Source organism: Entelurus aequoreus, linkage group LG05, assembly GCF_033978785.1.
Source record: "Entelurus aequoreus isolate RoL-2023_Sb linkage group LG05, RoL_Eaeq_v1.1, whole genome shotgun sequence".
In the NCBI taxonomy this organism is placed as follows: domain Eukaryota; kingdom Metazoa; phylum Chordata; class Actinopteri; order Syngnathiformes; family Syngnathidae; genus Entelurus; species Entelurus aequoreus.
In genome coordinates, this window is record NC_084735.1 from 88,167,853 (window position 1) to 88,182,811 (window position 14,959).

General features: G+C 38.9%; 1 protein-coding gene across 2 annotated transcripts; it reads left to right on the top strand.

Annotated features, from left to right (window-relative positions):
- The first annotated feature begins 4,826 nt into the window (after positions 1-4,826).
- Positions 4,827-13,881, top strand: LOC133651250 (protein JTB-like). 2 transcript variants are annotated; one of them, XM_062049311.1, is made up of 7 exons: positions 4,830-4,944; positions 4,975-5,011; positions 5,895-6,033; positions 11,981-12,021; positions 12,243-12,319; positions 12,391-12,470; positions 13,283-13,881. In XM_062049311.1, exons 3-7 carry the CDS (start codon positions 5,945-5,947, stop codon positions 13,437-13,439), a joined length of 444 nt encoding a protein of 147 aa, XP_061905295.1. In that variant the 5' UTR covers positions 4,830-4,944; positions 4,975-5,011; positions 5,895-5,944; the 3' UTR covers positions 13,440-13,881. The 2 variants fall into 2 exon arrangements, with proteins under 2 accessions (XP_061905294.1, XP_061905295.1); XM_062049310.1 differs by having other exon boundaries at positions 4,827-5,011.
- The last annotated feature ends 1,078 nt before the right edge of the window (positions 13,882-14,959 follow it).

Consider the following 14,959-nt stretch of genomic DNA (forward strand, 5'->3'; position numbering starts at 1 on the left):
TAATTCACTTAAAGATTATCTATAAGTTAATTTAACCTATCATTTGTCTATCAGTAGGCGCGAGCAAGCTGTCATGCTTGCACTCTGACCTCCTGCTGTGCGTGATACTCTCCAAAACAAAGGAATGTTTTTATTCACGTTTCTCCTTATCTTTCAGCTAAATCTTTTAATCTTTTAATCTTTTAACTTTTAACGTCCGCACTGTGTTTATTTTTATTGTCTGCATTTTAATTTATTTAAAATCTCAGGTACCCCTTGGCATACCTTCAAGTACCTCCCTTTTTTGTCCGGGCGGAAACACCATACCCTCATTTGAGAACTACTGGTTTAGCCTATGAAAAATCCTTTGTCTCATACATCATTACACTGTACAACTCCTCTTTGGGGGGCTAGGATGACAGGGAATGCAAAACAATAACAGTGCAATACTTTTTTTATATCATGGTCGTTAATGCCTAGTTTCTCTTTTAATAGAATCTATTTTGTTTCCATTTATACCCTTATTAGTTACTGTTTACTTTTTAGTTCTTCTTCCAAAGGGAACTCTCCTGAAGGAATCAATAACGTTTTATCTGTCTATCTATCTATCTATCTATTACTAACCCGAGCACAATTCATGACGTCATGCTCATCTTGCAGACAGTTATTTCCATTTAGTTTTATTCTCTATTTGTAATTCTACATGCACCAATGTCACATAGAAATTTGCTTTCTTTGTTATTTATTTACATTATTATTTCTGGTTTACTTGCTGTCTGTTTACTTAAGTTCTCATATTTTGGTCTGTCTTCCTTCTGATTAGAATTTGTTTAACGCTTCTCTACGTTTTGTTTTGACAATGGCGCTGAGTGGCTCTTATCTGTACTTCTTCAGACTCTATGTTTCACAGATGCCCTTAGATGTATTAGAATATAAATTTAACTTTTATTTTATTGTGTGTTTATTCCTAAAAAAAAATTAAAATGTCAATGTATGATCAATTTATCTTTATCAAATTTAAATTCAATATTATTAATTTATTTGTTGTATAACTATTAATTCAAAGTTACAATGTGTCCTAATCTATGATGTTCGTGTTTGTCGCAACTTCCCACAGAAACTGGATGGATCAGATAAGCAGCAAAGCTGTACCAAAAAAAGTATACTAGACATATAAATGAATGATGAATTAAACAATGTTTCAATGTCCCACAATCCGTATTTATTTATTGATATTTAAACGTGTAATTTTCCATATATCTATTATTTTACTGGACTTAGCAAGCACCTACTACTAGCACACTCTACAGACCGAGAATAACTGTTCAACCACACTTAGTAATGCCAAGCTAGATGCTAACCTAGCCTTACTATGCCTCAGTAAGCAAACTTTTGCTAACCTAGCCCAATGCTATGCTAACACAATGCTAACCTAGCTCAATGCTATGCTAACACAATGCTAACCTAGCTCAATGCTATGCTAACACAATGCTAACCTAGCTCAATGCTATGTGTCACTCCTCTTCGAACTAATGCCTCACGCAGCTGTCATTCACACAGCCTCGTCACACGCACACACTCTTATCTCAAAATGTCTCCCAGCTCTTTTTTTTTTATATGCGTCACACAGTCACTCACACACAGAGAATTTACCAGCGAGCAAGAGCTGGTAAATTAAAACAACTGTAATATCGCACAGTCACAATCACCAGTATAGTTAAAAACAAATTCAAATGACTGGAATTAGCTCGCAGCGCCCACGAGGGGGAGCCTCCCTGCTTAGGCTGCTGCCTCCGCGATCCAACCTCTTGATAAGCGAAAGAAAATAATTATATGGATGGATCATTCACTCATGTGTTTTCTGTACATAACTTTGTCTATTTTCTCACACGCACACACATAACCAACAATTTCCCAGCTCTTGCAGATCAGCGTGGGTGCGAAAAAAGCGTTAGGGAACTCTCACAAAAGCATGAGGGAGAATTAAAACAGATAAGAAACCAGGTGCTACACAAAAGTTATTAAAATACGCAGATATATATATATAAATTTAAAAACACACATTTTTATCCCACAAAACACTCCCCCCTGGTCCGGACCAATATAAACAACTAATGCACGCGTGCTTTTGTGGAATCGGCCGTCTCATAACACACACACGCAGGTCATTCTTACTCATATAATGGCGATTAACCCATTCAGCGGAGCAAATCCTGCTTTTCCTTCCTGACCAACACGGATAACAGCCTAAGGCGCTGTAGAATAACCAGGAATCACCCTTCAATTTCTACAGTACATCGTGTCTGGTCAGTCCATATAGTTTCACCAAGGCTCTACCATATGGAGCCCTTACTCTATCCATCTATACTGCAGCAAATTTCCAAATTCGTGACAACTTGGCTCAGTTGATCTCCTCTACCGGAGTCACTGAACGATCACCTTATATCAGGCTTTTTACCCGGCTGCAGCTTCCACATAGACAGATACGTAGGACCTTCATAGACGTCATAAATTTGTGTGGGCCAAATGTCACATCAGTTTAGCCAACCTTGCCTTAAATTTCGCTGTGTCCAACTCCGGCTAACCATGTACTTGCAAAGAAATTTTTCGTCTCACATCGTCTATGCTTCTACACTCCAAACCACCAAAATTCTATCAACAATCCCCATTTGTTAAAAACAAGAGATTACAAGTTTTCAACAAACACACAGACAAATGATCACATATAATACAACTCAAGCCAACCAACACATGCCTCAGTCTAGGTTGTTTTTGGAGAACTATCTTTTATGAAAAAAATTTCAGTTTTCATCTTACCGATCCCGTTTCTCTTCAGACAGACAACTTTTACACAATAAGCAAAATAGCTTACCTTTTATTAGATGCGCGCGTGCAAGCGTTGTCTGCCTGAGAGAGAAGCCGGATCGGATGTTGACTTGCAGAGTTCTGGACCATCCTAGTTCGTGACGCCAATTTTGTAGTGGAAAGTCCAGGTTGTCAATGAGAACCAAAGTAGATTTAACACAAGAGTTTTATTTTACTCATAATCAAATGGTACAATGGTTGGGTTGAGTTGTCTAGCACACAGAAAGTTTCCCCCCGGGCGCGCCCGTCACCATGGAAAAGAAGATGGCGCCCAAAACACTCTCTTCGTTTGGCTTTATCCCTTTCTTATCTCTCTTGTTAGTGCGTCACTGTCTTATTTTGTTTTCCCTATCTGTTCCATAACAACTCGAATCTTTTAGACAGTCAACACATTCAGTTAGACAGGTTGGCACGACTTAAAGTTCACTTTTGTCCCACAGAAGAGGAAGAGAAATCAAAATGAGCACACATTTTTGACAGACATGAACTATAGGTCAAAGGTCAGAAATTCTACTACACATGTACATACATCTTTATTAACATGTAAATACATCTTTATTAACATGTAAATACATCTTTATTAACATGTACATACATCTTTATTAACATGTACATACATCTTTATTAACATGTAAATACATCTTTATTAACATGTACATACATCTTTATTAACATGTACATACATCTTTATTAACATGTACATACATCTTTATTAACATGTACATACATCTTTATTAACATGTAAATACATCTTTATTAACATGTACATACATCTTTATTAACATGTAAATACATCTTTATTAACATGTACATACATCTTTATTAACATATAAATACATCTTTATTAACATGTAAATGCATCTTTATTAACATGTAAATACATCTTTATTAACATGTACATACATCTTTATTAACATGTACATACATCTTTATTAACATGTACATACATCTTTATTAACATGTACATACATCTTTATTAACATGTAAATACATCTTTATTAACATGTACATACATCTTTATTAACATGTAAATACATCTTTATTAACATGTAAATACATCTTTATTAACATGTAAATACATCTTGTTATTACTATTAAATATTAACATGCTACATATTGTTATTACTATTAAATATTAATAATAATAATAATAATAATGGATTAGATTTATATAGCGCTTTTCTAGACACTCAAAGCGCTTCACAGAGAAGTGAGAACCCATCATTCATTTTTACAACTCATTCATTCATCATTCATTTCACCGGTGTGAGCGGCACCGGGGGCAAGGGTGAAGTGTCCTGCCCAAGGACACAACGGCAGCGATTTTTGGATGGTAAGAGGCGGGGAGCGAACCTGCAACCCTCAGGTTTCAATATTAATATGTTACATATTGTTATTACTATTAAATATTAACATGTTACATATTGTTATTACTATTAAATATTAACATGTTACATATTGTTATTACTATTAAATATTAACAAAATTGTCAGTTATTGATGCCATCAAGTTGGAAATGAATTAAGGGGATGTTCCTAATGTTTTGTCCGCTGAGTCGGAAACCACAGCTGCCACTTCCGCTACAATGCGCGGAAAAAAGACGCCGTATCATCACAATAAATACATCTAAAATATATCGATCACAATAAATACATCCACAATATATCGATTACAATAAATACATCCACAATATATCGATCACAATAAATACATCCACAATATATCGATTACAATAAATACATCCACAATATATCGATCACAATAAATACATCCACAATATATCGATTACAATAAATACATCCACAATATATCGATCACAATAAATACATCCACAATATATCGATCACAATAAATACATCCACAATATATCGATCACAATAAATACGTCATTACCGAGCATTAATAATGACGAACAGCAGTTTTGCGTTATACACTACCTTCTTTTTTCATTTCCCGTGACATTTATTGTGAAAGGCTTGAAGCGGATATGGGCCATTTGGTCACGTGTCTCGGTTGGCTAAACGTTGACACTTTCGTACAGTTGACACTTTCTTACAGTTGGCGCTGGAATGTGTTTCAAAGTTTGCAGTGAGACTACTGGAATGTTGCTCACATGAATGTTGCTCACATGAATGTTGCTCACATGACGACGGCGCTAACAAGTGACGTAAGTATCAACGCGCACGCTAGCTGGCTAACTCTGAGCATTAGCATGTATGTGTTAGCAGGCTAACTCTGAGCATTAGCATGTATGTGTTAGCTGGTTAACTCTGAGCATTAGCATGTATGTGTTAGCTGGCTAACTCTGAGCATTAGCATGTATGTGTTAGCTGGCTAACTCTGAGCATTAGCATGTATGTGTTAGCAGGCTAACTCTGAGCATTAGCATGTATGTGTTAGCTGGCTAACTCTGAGCATTAGCATGTATGTGTTAGCAGGCTAACTCTGAGCATTAGCATGTATGTGTTAGCAGGCTAACTCTGAGCATTAGCATGTATGTGTTAGCAGGTTAACTCTGAGCATTAGCATGTATGTGTTAGCAGGTTAACTCTGAGCATTAGCATGTATGTGTTAGCTGGCTAACTCTGAGCATTAGCATGTATGTGTTAGCTGGCTAACTCTGAGCATTAGCATGTATGTGTTAGCTGGCTAACTCTGAGCATTAGCATGTATGTGTTAGCAGGCTAACTCTGGGCGTTAGCATGTATGTGTTAGCTGGCTAACTCTGAGCGTTAGCATGTATGTGTTAGCAAGTTAACTCTGAGCATTAGCATGTATGTGTTAGCAGGCTAACCTAGCATTAGCATGTATGTGTTAGCAGGCTAACCTGGCATTAGCATGTATGTGTTAGCAGGCTAACTGTGAGCATTAGCATGTATGTGTTAGCAGGCTAACTCTGAGCATTAGCATGTATGTGTTAGCAGGTTAACTCTGAGCATTAGCATGTATGTGTTAGCAGGCCAACCTAGCATTAGCATGTATGTGTTAGCAGGCTAACCTAGCATTAGCATGTGAAAAGCCTTACCTTCTTGGTCCTGGTTGTGTTCCAGCCCCACCAGTGGTCCATGCAGTGAGCAGTGAGCAGTGAGCGTTGGCCCTGATGGAGAGTAGCTGGCGTGTGCCAGTGTTGTGTTGTCGTCCTCGTGTGTTGCTGCTACACACACTCTTCTGGTGCCTCGTGGCCCTCAGGTAGCCACAACAACAATAATGATGATACACACAACAACAATAATGATACACACAACAACAATAATGATGATACACACAACAACAATAATGATGATACACACAACAACAGTAATAATGATACACACAACAACAATAATGATACACACAACAACAATAATAATGATACACACAACAACAATAATGTTACACACAACAACAACAATGCTACACTCAACAACAATAATGATGATACACACAACAACAATAATAATGATACACACAACATCAATAATGATGATACACACAACAACAATAATGATACACACAACAATAATGATGATACACACAACAATAATAATGATACACACAACAACAATAATGATACACAACAACAATAATAATGATACACACAACAACAATAATGATGATACACACAACAACAATAATGATGATACACACAACAACAATAATAATGATACACACAACAACAATAATGATACACACAACAATAATAATGATACACACAACAACAATAATGATACACACAACAACAATAATAATGATACACACAACAACAATAATGATACAAACAACAACAATAATAATGATACACACAACGATAATAATGATACACACAACAACAATAATGATGATACACACAACAACAATAATAATGATACACACAACAACAATAATGATGATACACACAACAACAATATTGATACACACAACAACAATAATGATGATACACACAACAACAATAATAATGATACACACAACAACAATAATGATGATACACACAACAACAATAATGATACACACAACAACAATAATAATGATACACACAACAATAATGATGGTACACACAACAACAATAATGATACACACAACAACAATAATGATGATACACACAACAACGATAATAATGATACACACAACAACAATAATGATGATACACACAACAACAATAATAATGATACACACAACAACAATAATGATGATACACACAACAACAATATTGATACACACAACAACAATAATGATGATACACACAACAACAACAATAATGATGATACACACAACAATAATGATACACACAACAACAATAATAATGATACACACAACAATAATGATGGTACACACAACAACAATAATGATACACACAACAACAATAATGATGATACACACAACAACGATAATAATGATACACACAACAACAATAATGATGATACACACAACAACAATAATAATGATACACACAACAACAATAATAATGATACACACAACAACAATAATGATACACACAACAACAATAATAATGATACACACAACAACAATAATAATGATACACACAACAACAATAATGATACACACAACAACAATAATAATGATACACACAACAACAATAATAATGATACACACAACAACAATAATAATGATACACACAACAACAATAATGATACACACAACAACAATAATAATGATACACACAACAACAATAATAATGATACACACAACAACAATAATAATGATACACACAACAACAATAATGATACACACAACAATAATGATGATACACACAACAACAATAATAATGATACACAACAACAATAATGTTACACACAACAACAACAATGTTACACTCAACAACAATAATGATGATACACACAACAACAATAATAATGATACACACAACATCAATAATGATGATACACACAACAACAATAATGATACACACAACAACAATAATGATGATACACACAACAATAATAATGATACACACAACAACAATAATGATACACAACAACAATAATAATGATACACACAACAACAATAATGATGATACACACAACAACAATAATGATGATACACACAACAACAATAATAATGATACACACAACAACAATAATGATACACACAACAACAATAATAATGATACACACAACAACAATAATGATACACACAATAATAATGATACACACAACAACAATAATGATACAAACAACAACAATAATAATGATACACACAATAATAATGATACACACAACAACAATAATGATGATACACACAACAACAATAATAATGATACACACAACAACAATAATGATGATACACACAACAACAATATTGATACACACAACAACAATAATGATGATACACACAACAACAATAATAATGATACACACAACAACAATAATGATGATACACACAACAACAATAATGATACACACAACAACTATAATAATGATACACACAACAATAATGATGGTACACACAACAACAATAATGATACACACAACAACAATAATGATGATACACACAACAACGATAATAATGATACACACAACAACAATAATGATGATACACACAACAACAATAACAATGATACACACAACAACAATAATGATGATACACACAACAACAATATTGATACACACAACAACAATAATGATGATACACACAACAACAATAATGATGATACACACAACAACAATAATGATACACACAACAACAATAATAATGATACACACAACAATAATGATGGTACACACAACAACAATAATGATACAGACAACAACAATAATGATGATACACACAACAACGATAATAATGATACACACAACAACAATAATGATGATACACACAACAACAATAATAATGATACACACAACAACAATAATAATGATACACACAACAACAATAATGATACACACAACAACAATAATAATGATACACACAACAACAATAATAATGATACACACAACAACAATAATGATACACACAACAACAATAATAATGATACACACAACAACAATAATAATGATACACACAACAACAATAATAATGATACACACAACAACAACAATAATAATGATACACACAACAACAATAATGATACACACAACAACAATAATAATGATACACACAACAACAATAATAATGATACACACAACAACAATAATGATACACACAACAACAATAATGATAATACACACAACAACAATAATAATGATACACACAACAACAATAATGTTACACACAACAACAACAACAACAACAACAATGTTACACTCAACAACAATAATGATGATACACACAACAACAATAATAATGATACACACAACAACAATAATGATACACACAACAACAACAATGTTACACTCAACAACAATGTAACACACAACAACAACAACAATGTTACACACAACAACAATGTTACACACAACAACAATAATGTTACACACAACATCAATGATGATACACACAACAACAATAATAATGATACACACAACAACAACAATGTTACACTCAACAACAATGTAACACACAACAACAACAATGTTACACACAACAACAATAATGTTACACACAACATCAATGATGATACACACAACAACAACAATGATACACACAACAACAATAATGTTACACACAATGTGCCTTTCTGTTTGACTTCCGGGTTTGTGCTGATTGGTTGAGGTCATGTGATGTTGAGGTCATGTGATGTTGAGGTTATGTGATGTTGAGGTCATGTGATGTTGAGGTCATGTGATGTTGAGGTCATGTGATGTTGAGGTCATGTGATGTTGAGGTCATGTGATGTTGAGGTCATGTGATGTTGAGGTCATGTGATGTTGAGGTCATGTGATGTTGAGGTCATGTGATGTTGAGGTCATGTGATGTTGAGGTCATGTGATGTTGAGGTCACGTGATGTTGAGGTCACGTGATGTTGAGGTCACGTGATGTTGAGGTCACGTGATGTTGAGGTCACGTGATGTTGAGGTCATGTGATGTTGAGGTCACGTGATGTTGAGGTCACGTGATGTTGAGGTCACGTGATGTTGAGGTCATGTGATGTTGAGGTCATGTGATGTTGAGGTCACGTTATGTTGAGGTCACGTGATGTTGAGGTCATGTGATGTTGAGGTCATGTGATGTTGAGGTCACGTGATGTTGAGGTCATGTGATGTTGAGGTCACGTGATGTTGAGGTCACGTGATGTTGAGGTCATGTGATGTTGAGGTCACGTGATGTTGAGGTCATGTGATGTTGAGGTCACGTGATGTTGAGGTCATGTGATGTTGAGGTCATGTGATTGTGTCAGAATAGTTGTATTGCCATAGTTTGAGAAGGGGTTGACAAACTAGGACTAGTTGTTGGTGCAACATAGAACACATCCAACACATATTTGGTAAGAACATGAGCTGTAACTGACCTATCACATCTTGTTATTGTTCATGTGTCTGATGGCCGAGGGGGAAAAACTGTTGAGGTGGCGGGAGGTGAGGGTCTGGATGGAGAGTAGTCTCCTGCCTGTTCAGGTGGCGGGAGGTGAGGGTCTGGATGGAGAGTAGTCTCCTGCCTGTTCAGGTGGCGGGAGGTGAGGGTCTGGATGGAGAGTAGTCTCCTGCCTGTTCAGGTGGCAGGAGGTGAGGGTCTGGATGGAGAGTAGTCTCCTGCCTGTTCAGGTGGCAGGAGGTGAGGGTCTGGATGGAGAGTAGTCTCCTGCCTGTTCAGGTGGCAGGAGGTGAGGGTCTGGATGGAGAGTAGTCTCCTGCCTGTTCAGGTGGCGGGAGGTGAGGGTCTGGATGGAGAGTAGTCTCCTGCCTGTTCAGGTGGCAGGAGGTGAGGGTCTGGATGGAGAGTAGTCTCCTGCCTGTTCAGGTGGCAGGAGGTGAGGGTCTGGATGGAGAGTAGTCTCCTGCCTGTTCAGGTGGCAGGAGGTGAGGGTCTGGATGGAGAGTAGTCTCCTGCCTGTTCAGGTGGCAGGAGGTGAGGGTCTGGATGGAGAGTAGTCTCCTGCCTGTTCAGGTGGCGGGAGGTGAGGGTCTGGATGGAGAGTAGTCTCCTGCCTGTTCAGGTGGCAGGAGGTGAGGGTCTGGATGGAGAGTAGTCTCCTGCCTGTTCAGGTGACGGGAGGTGAGGGTCTGGATGGAGAGTAGTCTCCTGCCTGTTCAGGTGGCAGGAGGTGAGGGTCTGGATGGAGAGTAGTCTCCTGCCTGTTCAGGTGACGGGAGGTGAGGGTCTGGATGGAGAGTAGTCTCCTGCCTGTTCAGGTGACGGGAGGTGAGGGTCTGGATGGAGAGTAGTCTCCTGCCTGTTCAGGTGACGGGAGGTGAGGGTCTGGATGGAGAGTAGTCTCCTGCCTGTTCAGGTGGCAGGAGGTGAGGGTCTGGATGGAGAGTAGTCTCCTGCCTGTTCAGGTGGCAGGAGGTGAGGGTCTGGATGGAGAGTAGTCTCCTGCCTGTTCAGGTGACGGGAGGTGAGGGTCTGGATGGAGAGTAGTCTCCTGCCTGAGGGGAGAGACTACACAGCCCTGAGGAGTACCAGTGTTGGTGGTTCCACTGTCCGAGACAATCTTCCCCAGCCGCACGTGCTGTCTTCGGTCTGTCAGGAAGTCATTAATCCAACTGCAGAGGGAGTCGGGCACGCTGAGCTGGTAGAGCTTGTCTCGTAGCAGTCCAGGGAGGATGGTGTTGAAGGCAGAGCTGAAGTCCACAAACAGGATCCTAGCGTAGGTTCCTGGGGAGTCCAGATGCTCCAGGATGAAGTGGAGGGCCAGGTTCACTGCATCATCCACAGACCTGTTGGCTCTGTAGGCGAACTGCAGTGGGTCCAGGAGGGGGGCGGTGATGTCCTTGAGGTGGGGCAGGACCAAGCGCTCAAAGGACTTCATGACCACAGACGTCAGCGCGACCGGCCTGTAGTCATTAAGTCCTGTGATCCGTGCTTTCTTGGGGACAGGGACAATGATGGAGGTCTTAAAGCAGGACGGCATAGCTCCAGAGAGGTGTTGAAAATGTCAGTGAAGACAGGAGCCAGCTGATCCGCACAGTGTCTGAGAGTGGAGGGGGAGACACCATCCGGCCCGGGGGCCTTCCGCGTATTCAGCTTCAAGAACTGCCGGCGTACATCCTCCTCTCGGATGGAGAGGGCCTTTAATGTCCTGTGATGTTCTTGTTTCAGGGTGTTTGGAGCTGCCCTGCTGGCTGAAGACAAGACTGCAGGTAAAACGCCTCTTGTGGTCTATGGTCTTGTTGTATGGTTTATGTCTATTGTCTTGTTCTATGGTTTATGTCTATGTTCTATGGTTTATGTCTATGGTTTATGTCAATGTTCTATGGTTTATGTCTATGTTCTATGGTTTATGTCTATGGTCTTGTTCTATGGTTTATGTCTATGTTGTATGGTTTATGTGTGCTGTTGTGGTGTATGGTGTTGTGTGCAGCGGTGGTGGCCCCCTGCTGGCTGCTGGAGGAGTTTGTGGTGACCAGCGAGTGTTCACAGTGTGGTGCCTTCCAGACGGTGAGGCTAGCTTAGCTTAGCTTAGTTTAGCAGTTAGCACGTGATGTGATTGAGGTGTGTCATGTGATCAGAGGACCAGGGCGGCGTGCGGACACACAGGTTACGTGGAGCGCGTCAACTGTACCAAGTCCAACAAAGACGACTACAAGAGGTGAGCGCTCACTCTGACAGTCATTGTTGTGTTCTTCTATTGTCATCACAGTCATTGTTGTATTGTCACCACACTCATTGTTGTATTGTCACCACACTCATTGTTGTATTGTCACCACAGTCATTGTTGTATTGTCACCACAGTCATTGTTGTATTGTCACCACAGTCATTGTTGTATTGTCACCACAGTCATTGTTGTATTGTCACCACACTCATTGTTGTATTGTCACCACACTCATTGTTGTATTGTCACCACAGTCATTGTTGTATTGTCACCACAGTCATTGTTGTATTGTCACCACAGTCATTGTTGTATTGTCACCACACTCATTGTTGTATTGTCACCACACTCATTGTTGTATTGTCACCACAGTCATTGTTGTATTGTCACCACAGTCATTGTTGTATTGTCACCACACTCATTGTTGTATTGTCACCACAGTCATTGTTGTATTGTCACCACACTCATTGTTGTATTGTCACCACAGTCATTGTTGTATTGTCACCACACTCATTGTTGTATTGTCACCACACTCATTGTTGTATTGTCACCACAGTCATTGTTGTATTGTCACCACAGTCATTGTTGTATTGTCACCACACTCATTGTTGTATTGTCACCACACTCATTGTTGTATTGTCACCACACTCATTGTTGTATTGTCACCACACTCATTGTTGTATTGTCACCACACTCATTGTTGTATTGTCACCACAGTCATTGTTGTATTGTCACCACAGTCATTTTTGTATTGTCACCACAGTGATTGTTGTATTGTCAGCACAGTGATTGTTGTATTGTTGTCCTCCAGCTGCCGCTCCGCCTCCATGGAGGAACATCTCTTCTGGAAGTTTGAGGCGGCCATGTTGGCGGTGACGTCGCTCAGTGCCATGGTTGTGGTCGCACGCCAGCGATGGCTCGATCGCCTCGCCTCAGAGAAAGTTCGCAGACAGATCGAGTCCATATGAGAGCTTCAAGGCCATCTGTAAAAACCATAACTTTATTTCAAATCTTGTCAGCTGCTCATCACAACGGATAAAAAAACTGTTGATGACATGACTGCAGTGTCCCGGTGTCTTTGAACACAGCATCAGCTTGTTGTTTAGGTTGATGTTCGTCATAACAAATAAAACATGTTGACATCACCGCAACGTCCCAGTGTCTCTGAACGCAGCATTGGCTTGTCAAAACTGTTGGTGGTATGACTGTTGAACGCAGCACCAGCGTGTTTGAACTGATGCTCCAAAACATGTTGATATCATGCAATATCCCATTGTCTTTGAACGCAGCACCAGCGTGTTTGAACTGATGCTCCAAAACATGTTGATATCACTGCAATATCCCATTGTCTTTGAACGCAGCACCAGCGTGTTTGAACTGATGCTCCAAAACATGTTGATATCACTGCAATATCCCATTGTCTTTGAACGCAGCACCAGCGTGTTTGAACTGATGCTCCAAAACATGTTGATATCACTGCAACATCCCATTGTCTTTGAACGCAGCACCAGCGGTGAACTGATGCTCCAAAACATGTTGATATCACTGCAATATCCCATTGTCTTTGAACGCAGCACCAGCGTGTTTGAACTGTTGCTCCAAAACATGTTGACGTCAATGCAATATCCCATGGTCTTTGAACGCAACATCAGCATGTTTGAATTGACGTTCCAGAAGAACATGTTGACATCACTGCAATATCCCATTGTCTATGAACGCAGCAGCAGCTTGCTCAAATTGACGCTCATTAAAACTAATTAAACTGATGAAGGTATGACTCAGCATCAGCTTTGTTTGAATTGACGCTCCAAAAGAACATGATGACATCACTGCAATATCCCGGTGTCATCGAACGCAGCATCAACCTAAACTTAGGTTTTCATTTTATTCTATTTAAGTTCAAGTTGATGCTCATCAAAGCTGATAAAAGTGTTGACATCAATAGGATGTCGCAGTGCCTTTAAATGCAACATCAGATTGTTGTTTAGGTTGATTCTTGTCAAAACTAAAATACCGTTGACATCACTGGAATGACCCAGCATCTTTGAACGCAGCATCAAGTTATTGTTGAGATAGAAATTCGTCAAGATGGTAGTAAAACATGTTAATGACATGAATGCCAATGTCCCAGTGTCTTTGAACACAGCATAAACTAGTTCAAGTTGATGCTTCAAAACTAACAAAAACGCATGACATCACTGGGATGTCCCAGGATCTCTGAATGCAGCATCAGCTTGTTCACGTTAATGCTTGTCAAAACAAAACACAAAATTGTTGACATGTCTGCAATGTCCCAGTGTCTTTGAATGCAGCGTCAGAATCAGAAATACTTGAATAATCTCCGAGCACAATCCCATTCAGATCAGACAAACATTACAGGGAGACAGAACAGGATTAAACATTACAGGGAGACAGAACAGGATCAAACATTACAGGGAGACAGAACAGGATTAAATATTACAGGGAGACAGAACAGGATGATACATTA

Bases quoted from the DNA above. Each gene is read 5' to 3' on its own strand.
- LOC133651250 (XM_062049310.1), top strand. From the start codon at position 5,945: ATGGAGAGTAGCTGGCGTGTGCCAGTGTTGTGTTGTCGTCCTCGTGTG. The intron at 6,034-11,980 runs GTAGCCACAACA...TTCTTGTTTCAG, and splicing joins TGGTGCCTCGTGGCCCTCAG to GGTGTTTGGAGCTGCCCTGC. The intron at 12,471-13,282 runs GTGAGCGCTCAC...GTTGTCCTCCAG, and splicing joins AACAAAGACGACTACAAGAG to CTGCCGCTCCGCCTCCATGG.